The following is a 15504-nucleotide window of genomic DNA, read 5'->3' as shown; positions in this document are numbered from 1 at the left end:
AGTTTGTGCGGCATTTAAGTTCCAGTTTAACTAAATTTCTACTTCCTCCCAAGCTATTCAATGTGGCATTATTGAAATTATAAATCTGCAACCGCCGGGCGATGTAAATCAAACCTTAATTTCCCCAGATCTTCATTGGCAGACAGAACTCTTAAGTGAAGCAGTGACCCAATCTTAAATGCTGATGCTGTTACTTTCACTGTGCATTCAACATTTACTATATGATGATTAGTTCAAAACAAACAAAAACAAGATTCATTACCTTAACAAGATCTCACAGTCCACAAAAACTAGATACTAGCAGTGTACCAAATTTTTTTAAGTGCCTGGTCGGGTTAATTTATTGGTTGGCACAAGAACACAAACTACTTGGGATACAAATGTCATACTGAATAATATTCTACTTGACATCAAGACAAAAAAGCTTCCTTATACAACCCACAACAACAGACTAGTTTTATTTTTCTCAATCACTTACACAAACTGAAAAGAGCAACATTATACAGAAAACTAAATGAAGTATGGAGCAAACAGCAGTAAACAAAACCTCCAGAGGAACTAAAACGTCTTGTGACGTTACCGAGGGCAGATTCAAGAGCTAAAGACGTCCACCAGCTCTTTAGAAATCCAAGAACCTGCATGGTTGCTCAGAAACCGTTGCTTGACCAGATCTTTGACTTTCTGGTACACGACGGCTTCCACCTATAAAACAAACCATATACAACCTAATGTGTCACTGCGGTCTAACAAACACACGACACACGGTTCTACCAATAAGCTTTTGTGTAGTCGCCTCTAGCTGACACGCACCTTGACACTGCGGTAGGTGGGGAGATCCAGCAGATAGCTCTGCTCACTCAGCTCTGCAACACGGCAGAAATAACTGTAGAGGGCTCTCTTGCAAAGTCTGCTGGAGAAGCCGGGCCCGCTTACACATGGAGAGCTGGGGGAAAAAAATCCAATGAAGGCTGCACTTGCATTAATTGTCTTTCATACACTGGATTATATAACATCCAACGCATGTTCTTGAATCCTGCTCCATTTACCACCCGTAAATGTCCACAAACAAATACATAACAAAAGCCTCTGTGGTTATTATCTCTGCTAAAGGCAATTCAAGTCTGCGCTTTGCAGTACGTGCAACATCCCTCAGCAATGATTCCTAAAGCTAGCCAGTCTATTTGGCGCCTTGAGGGCTGACTGCTGCTGCTTCCAGTATCCACACGTAGGACTCCAGGTTGTAATGGTAACGCGTGTTTGTGCACTGCCTTTAGTGCCTTGCTCTTACAGCAATCTCAAAAATAGTGTTGGAGGTGGATGGCGTTAAGGGGGGACTGATTTTTAAATTGAAATTGCTCCAAGACCATCCCCAATGTCTACAGACAATACGCTCTATGATAATAATCATTTTTGTAAACAATACATTGTACAAACAACATGGTAAAATCAACCGTGAGAGATGGCAGCCCTGTAGCTGTGTTGGCTTGACAACAACTTTACTAAGAGTCAAACATCAAGCAAGTGCAACACAAGACAAAGCAGACGTCCTTTTACCCGGACATTTCCTCTTTTCGAGACATTAAAAATGCGTAAAATAATAAATACGTCGTACCCAAAGTATTTCCAGATCTCACTTCTGGCATCTTTTCTTTCAACAAGCCGAGGACTGTCTCCCCTGAGATAAATCTCTGAGTGGCTGCCTGTTGCATGTGAAAGCTGGAAGCCCCGCCCATGCAGTCAATGCGTGCAGGCAGCCGGACAGGGAACCCTGCACTCTGGTTGCGTGCTATCTTAATGAAGTACCGGTACTAAAAATATTCAAAACCGTACCATTTTCAACGTAAGGGTACCGCGGTACTGTTCTAGTACCGGTACACTGTGCAACATTAGTACATATAATGTATTATTCCATAGAATTTTGGTGCAAGTCAAGGCATTGAAGAAGCAAACCCAAAGAAGCTCGGATTAAATGCCATGCTAGTTTAACATACCTAAATCAGAGTCTCAACAATAGAAGAAGCGTCTTCTTTGGTTTCACACTATAATTTGTATGGGTTTTTTATAGTAGGTGTTATTACCATCCTTTGGATATCTCCTCACCTCCCTCTACACGCTTTATGTCCTGTAATGCCTCCCTCGCTTAAATGTATTCTCTTCTTTTTAATTTCCTATTGTGTAAAAACACTAACACTGTAAAACTAATAGCTCGGGCTGCAGGACAGACACTGAAATACAGAGCAACGCTGCGTGCTCCAAAGCAAGATCACAAATCTATTTCGGGCTGTAATCTCTGCTCAAGGACAATGCTGCCTCCAGTGAGCGCCGCGTCTGTGTCACATTCTAGCTACTGGACATCAGCAGTTGTCTGCAGCTTCAAAAGTCAGATGGCAGGAGCCCTGGGCGTCTCTCAGACTGTCAAATAAGCAAATTGCATCACGCCCTGCCAGCAGTTGCACTTCCTCCCTGGAACCGGCTGCAGGAGTGTAAATGAGGTCTAAACTCTCTGCCAGACCAGTGCATTACAAAGGTTGAAGGCCGGGATACGCTATTGGTTTATTTACAGCTTAACATCGCGCCCACGTACAAAAAGAGTGTAGATTTCTTGTAAATAAGTTTGTATCCTACCCGGCGATGACGAAGCCTTTGCCGCTGTCCAGAACTTCAACGTCCTTGTCTCCGAGGCACCAGTTGATGCTGAGGTTCTCATGCTGCTTTGAGGTGCTGCTGCTGGGCCCCACGTAGTCGCCATAGAGACAGAAGACGTTGTGTTTTTCGTAGGATGGCGGCAGAATTTCTTCCCATCCATCCCCTAGTCGCCTGTTGGTGTGTTCTGACACTTCCTCATTTAAAAGCTTCTCACGGGCTGAATAAATAAATAAACAGGCGGAAGAAATTAATTAATGTGAAATAACATCTTACTTCACAATAAAATCCCTTTAAAATGACTTTCTTCAATTCAGCTTCCAAAGAAAAGCTCACCTCTGTTAAATCGCACGTAAGAAAATACTCTTGTTTCACGAGTTACCTCTCTGAACTATTCCTTAGCTGAGAGCAGAAAGCTGCTGGCTGTAACATGATATTCAGCCTGTAAGAGTCTTCCTATATAACTATTGCAGAAATGATGAAATCAGTTTCCTTAAATGTTTAAAAGTTCCTTTGAATGCTCCCTATGTAAAATTCAAAGCAGCAACCTAGCATCAAGGGCCTAAAGGAAACATCCCTCTGTGTGAGTTTCAATTCAACATCTTTGTTTACACAGCCAGGTCAGCTTTGCATGCTTTTCAGTGCACTTTGCTGCATGTGAGCGTGCCCCGCATCGTGGAGTCTTAGAACCCCCCCCCTCCGGTCCACCGTCCAGCAAAAACTGTTAGCGCCATTGGCTGCGAGCTGCTCCTCGTTGACAGCCGCGTGGAGGCACACGACACGCTCGGAATTTACAATCAATCGACTTTCCGTCTCTTTACCTAGCACCATGCTGCTGATGTAGAGGGGCTGGATGAAGTGGCTCAGCAGTGCACCCTGCAACCCGGTGACAGTCCAGCGGCACAGTTTGTCACTACCAGACATGCAGCAGACTTTGGCCCCCCACACACTCTGGTCAAGGTTGGGCACTGGGACCAGCACGCCCTCGGAGTGATACTGCAGCTTTACAGTCGTCCAAGTATTCACACGGTCCCTAAAGAGGACCGTACGTATTATTATCTTAAGGAAACCCATAATGACATGTTTCACAACCTTTGTAGGATGATAGCATTGTCCCAAGCAAGAGCCTATGTTTTGGAACGATAGCCTTAATTCCTATCGTCCTGTGGCATCTCCGAAGTACTCTGGAGGGGGAACCAGTACTTAAAGTAGAAGCTGTTAGCCGCTCCTTCAGGACACTGATTGGTGTAGAGATGCAGACTGGTCTTGGGTTTGAGCTGAAGCTGGGGGCCGTCTGCACTTCTCTCAAAAACACTGTTCTTCTTGGCCTTTGGATCCGCATCAAAGAACAGCAGAAGCTGTTTGTACAGAAACCTGAACAGAAGCCAGAAAATACCATTCTCACACCGCCACCATTGATGGTACAAGACAGCCTGCAGCCTACGTCGCGACTGCATTCGGAATATGAATGAAGAAAAAGCATTTCATTAGTATTTATTTTTCCAATTTTGTGAATTAAGGCCATCGTTGAAAGTCACATAAGCTTAGCGCATACGTTTCTTACCTTTTGAGAGCCCGTCTGGCGATGACGATTGCATGGCAGTCATGGACTATGGTTCCATTGTAGCGAAGCCCCTCACTGCAGCATGAACGGCCCGTTCCCAGAGCCACCACCTTGTAATGCTGGTATGGAACAGCTGCTGTATCCAGCAGTTCTGTCGAGAAAATGGTATGCAAGGGACATTTAACTATGAGGTAAAAAAAAAAAAAAAAAACATTTTGAAAGCTTTGATTGCCTGAGCTTTGATACGACTCATCGTCATAGCCGATCAGACGTTCAATAATAAAAAGAGAGGAAGAACAGAATTGAGGTTGGAATCTGCAAGCGTGGCGATGTTACTGTTATGAATTTGAGGCAACTTTTTGTTAGTATATGACCATGATCATCATCTAAAATACTGTAACATATCCTTGACCTACAGCCAATGTGCCTTTTTTTATACAGCCAATATTACTACTGTACTATGTCTTCCTATATCTACTCTAGGAAGACATTTGCGAAAGTATGATAACAAAATGTCTATAACATAATAATAAATAATACCTCTCAACAAGACAAAAGCTGCCATGTGGCTCTTGCAGTCATAGAAATCAGGAAACATCTTCAGGAGGCTGTCAAACTTCTCACTACTTAATGCTGCCATGAGACTCTTGTGCCAGTCAAATCTCTGAACTAGAAGACAGGAAAAAAAAGCAGACAGCCACATATAAAGAATGAAACTTATTGTGGACATCACAATGTTATGGCTGCTGTGAAAACCCCTTTAGACATATACAATATTGCTCACCTTGAACATGTTAATAAGATACTACTGCACTCTGTGTACCGGGTAATTCATTGACTTGATGTAACTGTTTTCAATCACAGACTCAAAGTATAAATACTTTTTCCACATTGACTATATTATACCATATTCTATCAATAATGGGTCATTTCTATGAAATAACAGCAGGGTGGTACCGATAAGAAATGTGATGCATCAAAGATATATTACCATAAATTTGACCAAATTGTACTTTTTATTGTTGTGGTATGCTAACCTTTTTTAAAAAAATGGAAATTAAGCAGCACCTCAGTATTATGAATGAATCAGAAATAGAAATAGTACATGTAGTTACAAGGGTTTGAATTGTACATCTTGTAGGGAAACACTTTTGTCCAAAGCATCTAGCAATGAGTGCTTTCAAACTTCAAAAAAAATGTAATGAGTAGTGGGGGCATGAGTATATGTTAGCAGATGTGTAATGACTGCTTTCCGGTCTTCAGGACACAACAATTCACCACTTGGTCGTGGAGTCACCGGAAAGCCAATAGTCCAGATTACAAGAGGTTTCTTAGATTTACTGTGTTTTTCAGGGTCAAATTGGGCGTTAGCGACAACATCAGGAAGTCAGATTATGATTATATAATCAATGCGGTGAGCAACGTACCGTGGAGAGATTGGGCCTTGTGGTCGTCATACTGAAAAAAAAAATCAGTCTGGTAAAAGATACAGATATTAGATTTCTCTCATCAACTTTCAGCCTACTTATTTGTTGCCCCAGCATCGAGCTGTCAAGACACAGTCAGCACATCTTAACAGACAAGATGGACTATCTGAATGTGAGATCAATGTTGAAAATATATGCCGTTGTTCACAGTTTAGATGAGAAAGGCCCTGCAGATGGTTTTGAACCCCTACACTTGGCTGGATAATTCATACAATTCATCAAGCACTGCTATATTTAACATCCAAGATGTTTACTTTACTTTCATGTCAGATTTTCCAATCTGGCCAAATAATAATTTATTCCCACATGGTCAGATGCACAAGAGGTTTCCCCCCCACCAGGAAATTGACTGCTGCAGGCTTTGTTTGACAGTTGTTGTTTTTTCTTTTGGAATTAAAAAACTAGAAGAAAGCTTCAACAATTACAAAAAACATTTCACATAGTCTTTGCTATGCATCTTCACCAAAACTACACTCACCGGCCACTTTATTAGGTACACCTGTCCAACTGCTCGTTAACACTTAATTTCTAAGCAGCCAATCACATGGCGGCAACTCAGTGCATTTAGGCATGTAGACATTGTCAAGACAATCTCCTGCAGTTCAAACCGAGCATCAGTATGGGGAAGAAAGGTGATTTGAGTGACTTTGAACGTGGCATGATTGTTGGTGCCAGAAGGGCTGGTCTGAGTATTTCAGAAACTGCTAATCTACTGGGATTTTCACGCACAACCATCTCTAGGGTTTACAGAGAATGGTCCGAAAAAGAAAAAACATCCAGTGAGCGGCAGTTCTGTGGGCGGAAATGCCTTGTTGATGCCAGAGGTCAGAGGAGAATGGCCAGACTGGTTCGAGCTGATAGAAGGGCAACAGTGACTCAAATAACCACCCGTTACAACCAAGGTGGGCATAAGAGCATCTCTGAACGCACAGTACGTCGAACTTTGAGGCAGATGGGCTACAGCAGCAGAAGACCACACCGGGTGCCACTCCTTTCAGCTAAGAACAGGAAACTGAGGCTACAATTTGCACAAGCTCATCGAAATTGGACAATAGAAGATTGGAAAAAAGTTGCCTGGTCTGATGAGTCTCGATTTCTGCTGCGACATTCGGATGGTAGGGTCAGAATTTGGCGTCTACAACATGAAAGCATGGATCCATCCTGCCTTGTATCAACGGTTCAGGCTGGTGGTGGTGGTGTCATGGTGTGGGGAATATTTTCTTGGCACTCTTTGGGCCCCTTGGTACCAATTGAGCATCGTTGCAACGCCACAGCCTACCTGAGTATTGTTGCTGACCATGTCCATCCCTTTATGACCACAATGTACCCAACTTCTGATGGCTACTTTCAGCAGGATAATGCGCCATGTCATAAAGCTGGAATCATCTCAGACTGGTTTCTTGAACATGACAATGAGTTCGCTGTACTCAAATGGCCTCCACAATCACCAGATCTCAATCCAATAGAGCATCTTTGGGATGTGGTGGAACGGGAGATTCGCATCAGGAATGTGCAGCCGACAAATCTGCGGCAACTGCGTGATGCCATCATGTCAATATGGACCAAACTCCCTGAGGAATGCTTCCAGCACCTTGTTGAATCTATGCCACGAAGAATTGAGGCAGTTCTGAAGGCAAAAGGGGGTCCAACCCGTTACTAGCATGGGGTACCTAATAAAGTGGCCGGTGAGTGTATTTCTCTACCTCATCTCCAAATAGGCTGTCTTCAGCTTCAAGTTGTAGGATTGAAGCAGTTTCCTCTTCTGCTTCTTCAGAAACAAGGATCTTAGGTTCTCTAGAAGCAGGGAAACAGTAACATACAAAGAGAAACGATTCAACATTAAAATATGCAACTGATCCTCTTTAATTGTAAACATTACATGTCATTTAGCTGGCGCTTTTATCCAAAGAGACTTGCATTACATAATAATCCATGAATTACATTATTGCCTGGGGAGCAATTAGGGGTTGGGTGTCTTACTCATGGACACTTGGACATGGCACATGGCGCTGCCGGGTTTTGAACCACCAACCTTGCAGGTCCCAGTGCATCACAGTACTCCATGCGCCACCGTCACCCGCCCATAAATAAACATCTTCAACACCACAAACTCACAGCGCTATCTCAACATTTAGATATGTCAAATTAAATTTAAAATCAATAGCAGTTAGAGTTCTGAACACTTCTTAACTGCTTTGGAAGGAGAGTGAAGTTAAAGTCTCATTATTGCATAGATTATTTTTTCTTCCCTGCATGTAATGAATAGCACAAATGACATCACAAGCTCATTTTACATTTCAGATATTCAGCTGAAAAATTCTAGTAATTAATGTGCTAAGAAACAAATCAGGAAATGCGCTGAAAAACTGCAAAACCAGGATATTAGCAGATAACAAACGAAATCTTGGAGAAATATACAAGCCATATGCAATTCCTCTTGTATGCTTGTTGTGAATATAACAATGTTTTATATTTTGTATAATGTTTTGTAATATTAATGTTGGCAAAGCATGCATTTATCACCATGCTTGCCAGAGCCAACCACAATTTTGACATTTTGATGCTGGAGATCTGTAATTTCCTTCTATTCTTTATTTAACGTCTGACTGAGGATGTGACCTCCAGGTCTTTTTGGAGACATTTCCCTCCAGGCTTTTTTTCCTTTGACTTTTCTTATTCCACCTCACCTTTTATCCGCAGCACCACTGGTTGCACCGTACTGAAATGACTCTTGGTCCTCCATGATTTCCCTAAAGCCTGTAGAAAAACAATGATTTTTAGATGATGTGAGGGTTACAACTTCAAACTCCGTCAAGACGCCAACTGTAACACAATCACTAGAATACTTGATATTATTGTACAGACCAAACATTGTTTACGGACATAAATGGCATGATTTATGTTCATGCTGCAACAGAAAAATATAGGATTTAAAATAAACACTGAAATAGACAATTGTTGAACGAATCAAATCTTCACATTTGGCAAATCACTTCATCATTTGTGGATTTGAGCAAACTGTATCTAAGATTAAAGAGATGCTATGCATTCACTTTTCTTTCTTTGACAACAACGTTATGTGGAGTTCCCAACTAAAACTATTTGAGTAACGTTAGTTTTTCTTTTGTTTAAAAGGTTAACGTAATGCTTTTTCCTTATGTTTAGCTTCTCAAACAGGAGGATTTGTTGCATTTGTATCACTCATAGATTTAACGTGAGATATTTGGGTCGTCGGTGGCAGAAAAACTCAGTTTTAACAATAGGACTTTGGGCTTCATGACAGTAGTCGGCACTAAAATATTGGTTTTCACAGTACTTTCTGCCATTGTTACCGTTGACCAAATGATTGAACAGTAGTATTAGTCGCTAAGCTCACCATCCCATTATTAGTGTTAATGCACACCAGCTAGCAAAGATGGACGACGTTCCAGCCAACACGCGTAACATTGACGTTAGCTAATGCTAGGTAGCTAACGTTAGTTAGTAACTAACGCATTAATGTTAGCTAATGCTAGGTAGCTAACGTTAGTTAGTAACTAACGCATTAATGTTAGCTAATGCTAGGTAGCTAACGTTAGTTAGTAACTAACGCATTAATGTTAGCTACCGGTAGCTAACGACAAGTCAACAGCAACGTGGGCTTGTTTTCCAAGGGGACCCCAGTTGGCTCACCTCGACAACGCCAGCTATGAAAATGTGATATTCAAGATATGTCTTAGCAAAAATCTGCGTTTTCAATGTATCTCAGTCACCACAATATCTGCCTCGGGACAACAAACAAACGCCGCCATGACGAGAAAATACCTTTATAGGATGTTAAACGATTTAAACATCGAAAACAAATTGACGCCACATATTATTCCCAAGTTTACCTCCAGGCCAACTAGAGAGACGCGGTGACTGCGTGTCCAGGTGGTGGGCGGTGAGATATGGCGGCAAATCACTGTCAAAAACCCCACACCGCAAATCAGGGTCATGCGCGCTCGTAAATCAAACACCCACGAGAAAAAGTCGGCCTGGAGAGCAAAAAATCCACCTCGCGCGAGAAAAAGTCCTTCTCGCGCGAGCTAAATGCAAAACCTAAATCTGAAGTCTGAATCCGCGAATATCGATTTTTGGAAAATATAAATGATGATACAAAGTCGAAATTATGCGATACGATATGCGCAAGCTCGTTCATAGTTCGGTAAAGTTGGAAAGATATTCACAGATTTAGACTTAATTTTACCAATACGGACCGGTCTGCGAGCCGGACGCATTGGCCTTAATGTGCAAGTAATGATGGTAATTCGGGTTGTAGCTCGCTGTCTACGAGCTGTCGTTTGTGGTTTGACAACATTTTACTCATAATTTCGACTTTCTTTAGTGCGGAAATGGGCTTCTTTAGTTCTGTGAATGCAGTAACGTGGGAGTCATATCTGTCCTGCTGCTTTATGCACAGGTTTTTTTTGTCACGATAGAACTGCTGCCTCGGTTGAGATGACACAAAATATGTGTGCTGTGGCATTTAGATTTCCCTAAATTGGAACTGAAAGGCCGGTTAAAGCCGTGAAAACTGGTGAGACTTAAGTATGAGTAAGCTATCCCTTTGGTGCATAATGCACATACAAGATATACAGTGATTGTCAATAAGAGGATGACCGTATAAAACATGTTATTTGGATGCCACTGAGATATCGATTCAAAAAACATGTTGAAAACACGAGGATGTCTCACATTGGTTGAGTAAATATAATGTTAATGGTTTAAAAGCTCTATTTACTCTGTGAGAATGTCACCTTTTTGGTTTGAATTTAGATTGAATGTGGGAAATGGGAGGAAGTGAAAGAGCGGGTCAATCATGTTTTATGTATCGACGGCATAAAAAAGCAAATGGGTACAGAATGGTTTGGGGATTTCTATGAATTTTAAATCTGTAGGGCTGCCCACACATGCACACTCATTCAATACAAATACCAAAGCACGCACAGGGAAGCACCCACGATGAAATGAGTTTGCAGTTGAAGAAATAAAATCTCTCACTTAGAAACACACACACACACACAATTTACTAAGGTGCCGATAAGTGTGTGGCGTTATTTGCATTAGAGTAATGTTCCCCTGATCATTGTTCAGCTCAAGACTGAACTCTATTTCCATTCTCTTCACCTCAAGAGAAAACCTTCATATCGGTCCCTCTTGGGCCTAATGAAGCTTTCATAGGAGCGTTTCTATGTGTGTGTGTCTGTGCGTGTGTGTGTGTGTGTGTGCATTTATCACGTGTCTGTGTTGCATATGAGACTGAAATGTGACGTCTCTCCCATCTCAAGAGAGCCTACTGATGTGCAATGGAAAACTATCCCATGTATCATCTTCATTTTGAATAACACCTTTTTCTTCCATGACTCCCTTCTCATTGTCTCGTTCCACTCGCTATCATCTCTCCTATCGGTAATTCAGTATCACTCATTCTTACACTTTTTTTGTTTTCACACCCACACGCTTTCTCACAGGCTGAGAGATTTCCCTGTTTATAATAATTTTTTTTTAGCGGAGAGGCTCGATGAATAATTTTTTTTCGGCTCAGGGACACTGTTTTTTTTAAATTTTATTTTAGAAGACAAAGTGGCTTCTGTACCTAATTACGTGGATGTGTCTCACCAGTTGACCTTTGACCTACACATGGAGGTTTACCAAGCATCATGAATTTGCAAAAAGATTCATTATTAATAGTAAAATGTAAATAATGTATCTATACACACAGTATGCAAGACCATATGTCAGATTATTACACATTTTTATGTTTCATCATTTATGGCACATGTAACTAAATTCATGTTTGGGATTTCTACCAATATATTAGTACTGCATTATTTGCAGCTTCATCTGATTCATTGTACTACTTTTATTCTGAAGGAGTTGTGGAAGAGTGACATCTGACGGGGAGGTTGTTACTTCGGAAAAACAAAACTTTGACATGTAAAGCATAAGCCTCACCTTCTTCAGTAACAGGATAGCTGGTGAGTCAAATATGGAATTTGGAAATCTAAAACTGATTTCCAACTGGGTCACTGCCTCCATGCACAACTGAACAGGGATAATTGGACATTTATATTTTGTTCCTAAATGCATTTGACAGTCATTTCCCCGGGCTCACCACTAGAGGGTAAAAGTCTTTTGCTCACTCACTCTCTGGTTTATTTCTAAAACTCACACATGACCTACAAATCATCAGCGTTAGGCATCAGAGAGGCAACAGAGAAATAGAGGAATTTCTACATCAGCCACCCTCCAATTCTTTTTATTTCTAGTGACGCACTTGTACGAGATATCATTTCTAATCAAAAAGCTACATTGACCACTGGTTGGCCAGTTGATGAAAATAAGGAAAGTATTATTCTTTAGGATTGTAATGAGAAGTTAGAGGATAGAATGATAGAGAAGCAATTTCACATATGGAAAGACATCCTGTGTAGGAAACATTTTACATACATTTTCCACAATTGATTGTCACTTTGTGAATCTTCAGAGGTCTCTTCTGCTTCTGAAAATAAGCGGTAGGAATCAACTGAAGGACTGAATAAAAACAGCCCATTCACATGTCAAACAATAGCATAAAGGTTTGAAATAACTCAACATCTACTTCCTGTATTATTACAACGTTTCTCTCACATATTCATGGCGGTTATGCATGTCCAGATGACTTGACACAGAATCATCCCTGTGGCCCCTTGGGTGAAATGTGTGTTACATTTGATTGCTGCACACTTTGGGACACACATTCATAACCCCTTCATGGTGATTTGTATGTTTTATTCAGCACCAGCATTAGGTCCAAAAATGTCCAAAAATGTCCAATAATATGATTATTCCAGCAGCCTCAACCAGACTTTGGAGATAATCAGTCAATGTTTTGATGCTAACATCTTAAACTAAGAGGACGGCGGTAAACAGTTTTAAGAGTGACGTATGAACGAAGGGGTTTTTTGACTGTGTGTTTAAAACTAAACTGGGGTTGTCTTTTAATCTCAGGGACAGCAGTGGATTGCAGAGAAACACAGATCAAGCTTCTTCAACGGTGCGTGAGGAAAAAGATTGGTGTGGATTCCATATTTGACGTACTGCCATCCAACTGCCGGGCAGAATCTCAAAAAGGGGGAGTCTGCTACTGGTATTAGGATGCACACAGTGGTCCAAATAGCAGCTGCACTCCAAACAGAGAGATCAATGATACATATTGGGCTGCTAAATTTAATCAGGCAAAGGAGACCAACATAAAAAAATGACTATGCACTTATATATATATATATATATCTGTGGAGCTTTATGTGTAGAGTCAATATTTCTCAGTGCTTCTTTATTTATCTTCTCTACAGTCTCGGCCTGACTCTCTGTAGCTGCTGCTTCATGCATCTTTAAAAGATGAGAGGGAGGCTCCACTTTCTCACGCCACGTATGACGAGGAAGAAGAAAACCAAAGACAGATGAAGGAGGAATACTAACACACACACACACACCATCAACACACATTTCTCTACAATATGTTTATATGAAACGTAATCCTCCTTTGTCCCCTTTTATTTTCCCTGTGTCGCGTGGTATTCCCCCAATCCTCTGTATTTCGTGTCGCTCTCTGTGATTCTCATCAGGATAATTATTCACATACAGGCATCCGCTGCACAAGCATCTGCTTCTCCTTCTGTTGACCTCACCCTGCCTCCCCCTCATTTTTTTTAACTTTTCCTACCTACCCTCCTCTCTTCACCTCAAATGCAGTAGCCCATGCAGTAAACTCTATGATATGTGCATTAGCAGAATACCCAGCTGCAAGTCATAGTTGTATCATTTTAAATATAATCCATGCCAATTGAAACCTCATATGTCCAAAATGCGTGGAACAGAAAGGATTATTTTTCTTAATGGTACAACATTTCTGGCATTAAAGAATGACATTTTGAAAGGGTGTAATGAAAGGGTTCATAATCTGGAGAAATTGAGGAGTTTTCTGGAGCCTGCGAGCACTACGTTATTTTTCATCTGTATTAAACGCATAGAAGTGGAGTTATGAGGTTTGCATATAACCCAAAATGATGGCCACCATTGTGTATGTTCCTTTTTAATGCCTTAACAGATTCGGCGCAGCAGCAGAGGTGTGTAGATGGTAAATGCAGACTTCGTATTATCACATTAAAGAGGAGAGCCTGTGTAGGTCGGGCCAACACATTACTGACCATAGACACTGCCAGGAATCCAGGAATCCAATTAAAGGGTGAAGTGACTCACACTTATGAAAAACCTATTAGGTGCTTGCGATAAAAACCACTTCTTGTTTGCCATCTCAACCCAATTAAGGAAAAGTACAAATGTGAGCCGCCCATATTCCCCAAGAAACAACAAATCATTTGGCACCTTCCACAATGGAGACTTGGATAATCACCTGTATTCCCTGTGGCCAGTCCAAGCTTGGCGTTGCTGTTTTCAGATCTGTTGCACAAAGCCACACAAGTAAATACAGGCTGACAAAATTACAACAGAGATTTAATAAACATTTAGAGATGTTCTTTGGGCATGGACCTGAGTGCTTGCTGGTTGTATCAACCTGATCCAGACAGAAATAGAAATATCTCCACAGCTGCCGTATTAGATGGATTATCGGGACATTTTATAATCCTACTGACTGGGGACGTCCCCTGCCTTTCAGTGTAGTGCCACGTGAGGTTGACTTCTTTTTCATTTTTTTTTAAATTGCCTACCCCAACAACCACGGGGTCAGATAAGGATTGTAATGATCTACCGATTTTTGTATCTGGCACCACAGATTTCTGTTTTCAATCAGAAAGGTGATTAGCGATGAAGATATTTCTGTCAGCCTCTACTGCGGTGTGTGTGTTTTTAGCGCTTACCGGCGAGCAAACCGGTTAAATTTGGACAGTGAAGTAAGCAAAGATCGGAGCTGTTAAACATCAGCTTTATGGCCTTGTCATGGTTAAGTATGTTAGCATACTGACCATAGCATTCAGTAGAGCAGCACAAGGCAGATTATAATCTTGTTCTGTGTCCTGTCCTCATCCGGCCCCGCCTCCACATAAAACAGACGTATATTTCAGGCCTGTCCTGAAGCATCACTGTCTTCGTCTTCCCTACTTGCTACATGTCCTTGTTACAACCATCACATCTGTTTGAACTCATCTCTGGCACATGAGGGGCTATAAATAGCTAGATAGCATCTGCAAGGAATTCAAAACTACTGCAACATACAGAGGACATGGATGTATGTTTACAGAGCTTCAACACCTCATAGATTTAGTGCTCAAACAATAGTTGATCTTATAATTTGCTTAATTTAAGTAATTTACAAGGAAAAGAAATAAGAATAGTCACTGGTTCAAGCTTGTCAAATGTGAGGATTTGGATTTTCTCTTTTTGTATCATTGATAATATGATACTTTTGTATTCTGAACCATTGGTTTGGCAATGAAAGCAATTCAATTAATAGACATACATTTGAGCTCTGGGAAGCTATAATGCACATTTTTCATTGTTATCTAAAACAAATTGAATGATTGTTAGAAATAATCAGCATGCCCTGCTGCCCTAGATGCTGAGCATGGATGCCTTTTGTTTTCCACAGACACTTCAGAGTACCGATATGCATTATTTGATGCATGACAGGATAGCACACTGCATTACATTGACTGGCTTTCCCATCACTGAGACTGATCATCGTCTCCCACACACAACATTACAATCACAAGGGTAGAGAGAAATGTGACACTTGGTTAATAGAAGGCACAGCTAATCAAACATATAATTGTATGCCCTTAAAATTAA

General features: G+C 41.1%; 1 protein-coding gene across 1 annotated transcript; it reads right to left on the bottom strand.

Annotated features, from left to right (window-relative positions):
• Positions 1-442: 442 nt before the first annotated feature.
• Positions 443-14151, bottom strand: adad2 (adenosine deaminase domain containing 2). Its single transcript, XM_062558268.1, has 11 exons — positions 14111-14151; positions 8382-8451; positions 7398-7488; positions 5635-5665; positions 4748-4876; positions 4208-4358; positions 3847-4017; positions 3465-3676; positions 2626-2863; positions 811-943; positions 443-702 (listed from the first exon to the last, which is right to left on the bottom strand). Exons 2-11 carry the CDS (start codon positions 8435-8437, stop codon positions 592-594), a joined length of 1323 nt encoding a protein of 440 aa, XP_062414252.1. The 5' UTR covers positions 8438-8451; positions 14111-14151; the 3' UTR covers positions 443-591.
• Between the last annotated feature and the right edge of the window lie 1353 nt (positions 14152-15504).

The sequence above is a fragment of the Pungitius pungitius genome, chromosome 16 (genome assembly GCF_949316345.1).
Source record: "Pungitius pungitius chromosome 16, fPunPun2.1, whole genome shotgun sequence".
Lineage (NCBI taxonomy): Eukaryota > Metazoa > Chordata > Actinopteri > Perciformes > Gasterosteidae > Pungitius > Pungitius pungitius.
Note: the sequence above shows the minus strand (reverse complement) of the source record. Positions and strands in the feature narration are given on the sequence as shown.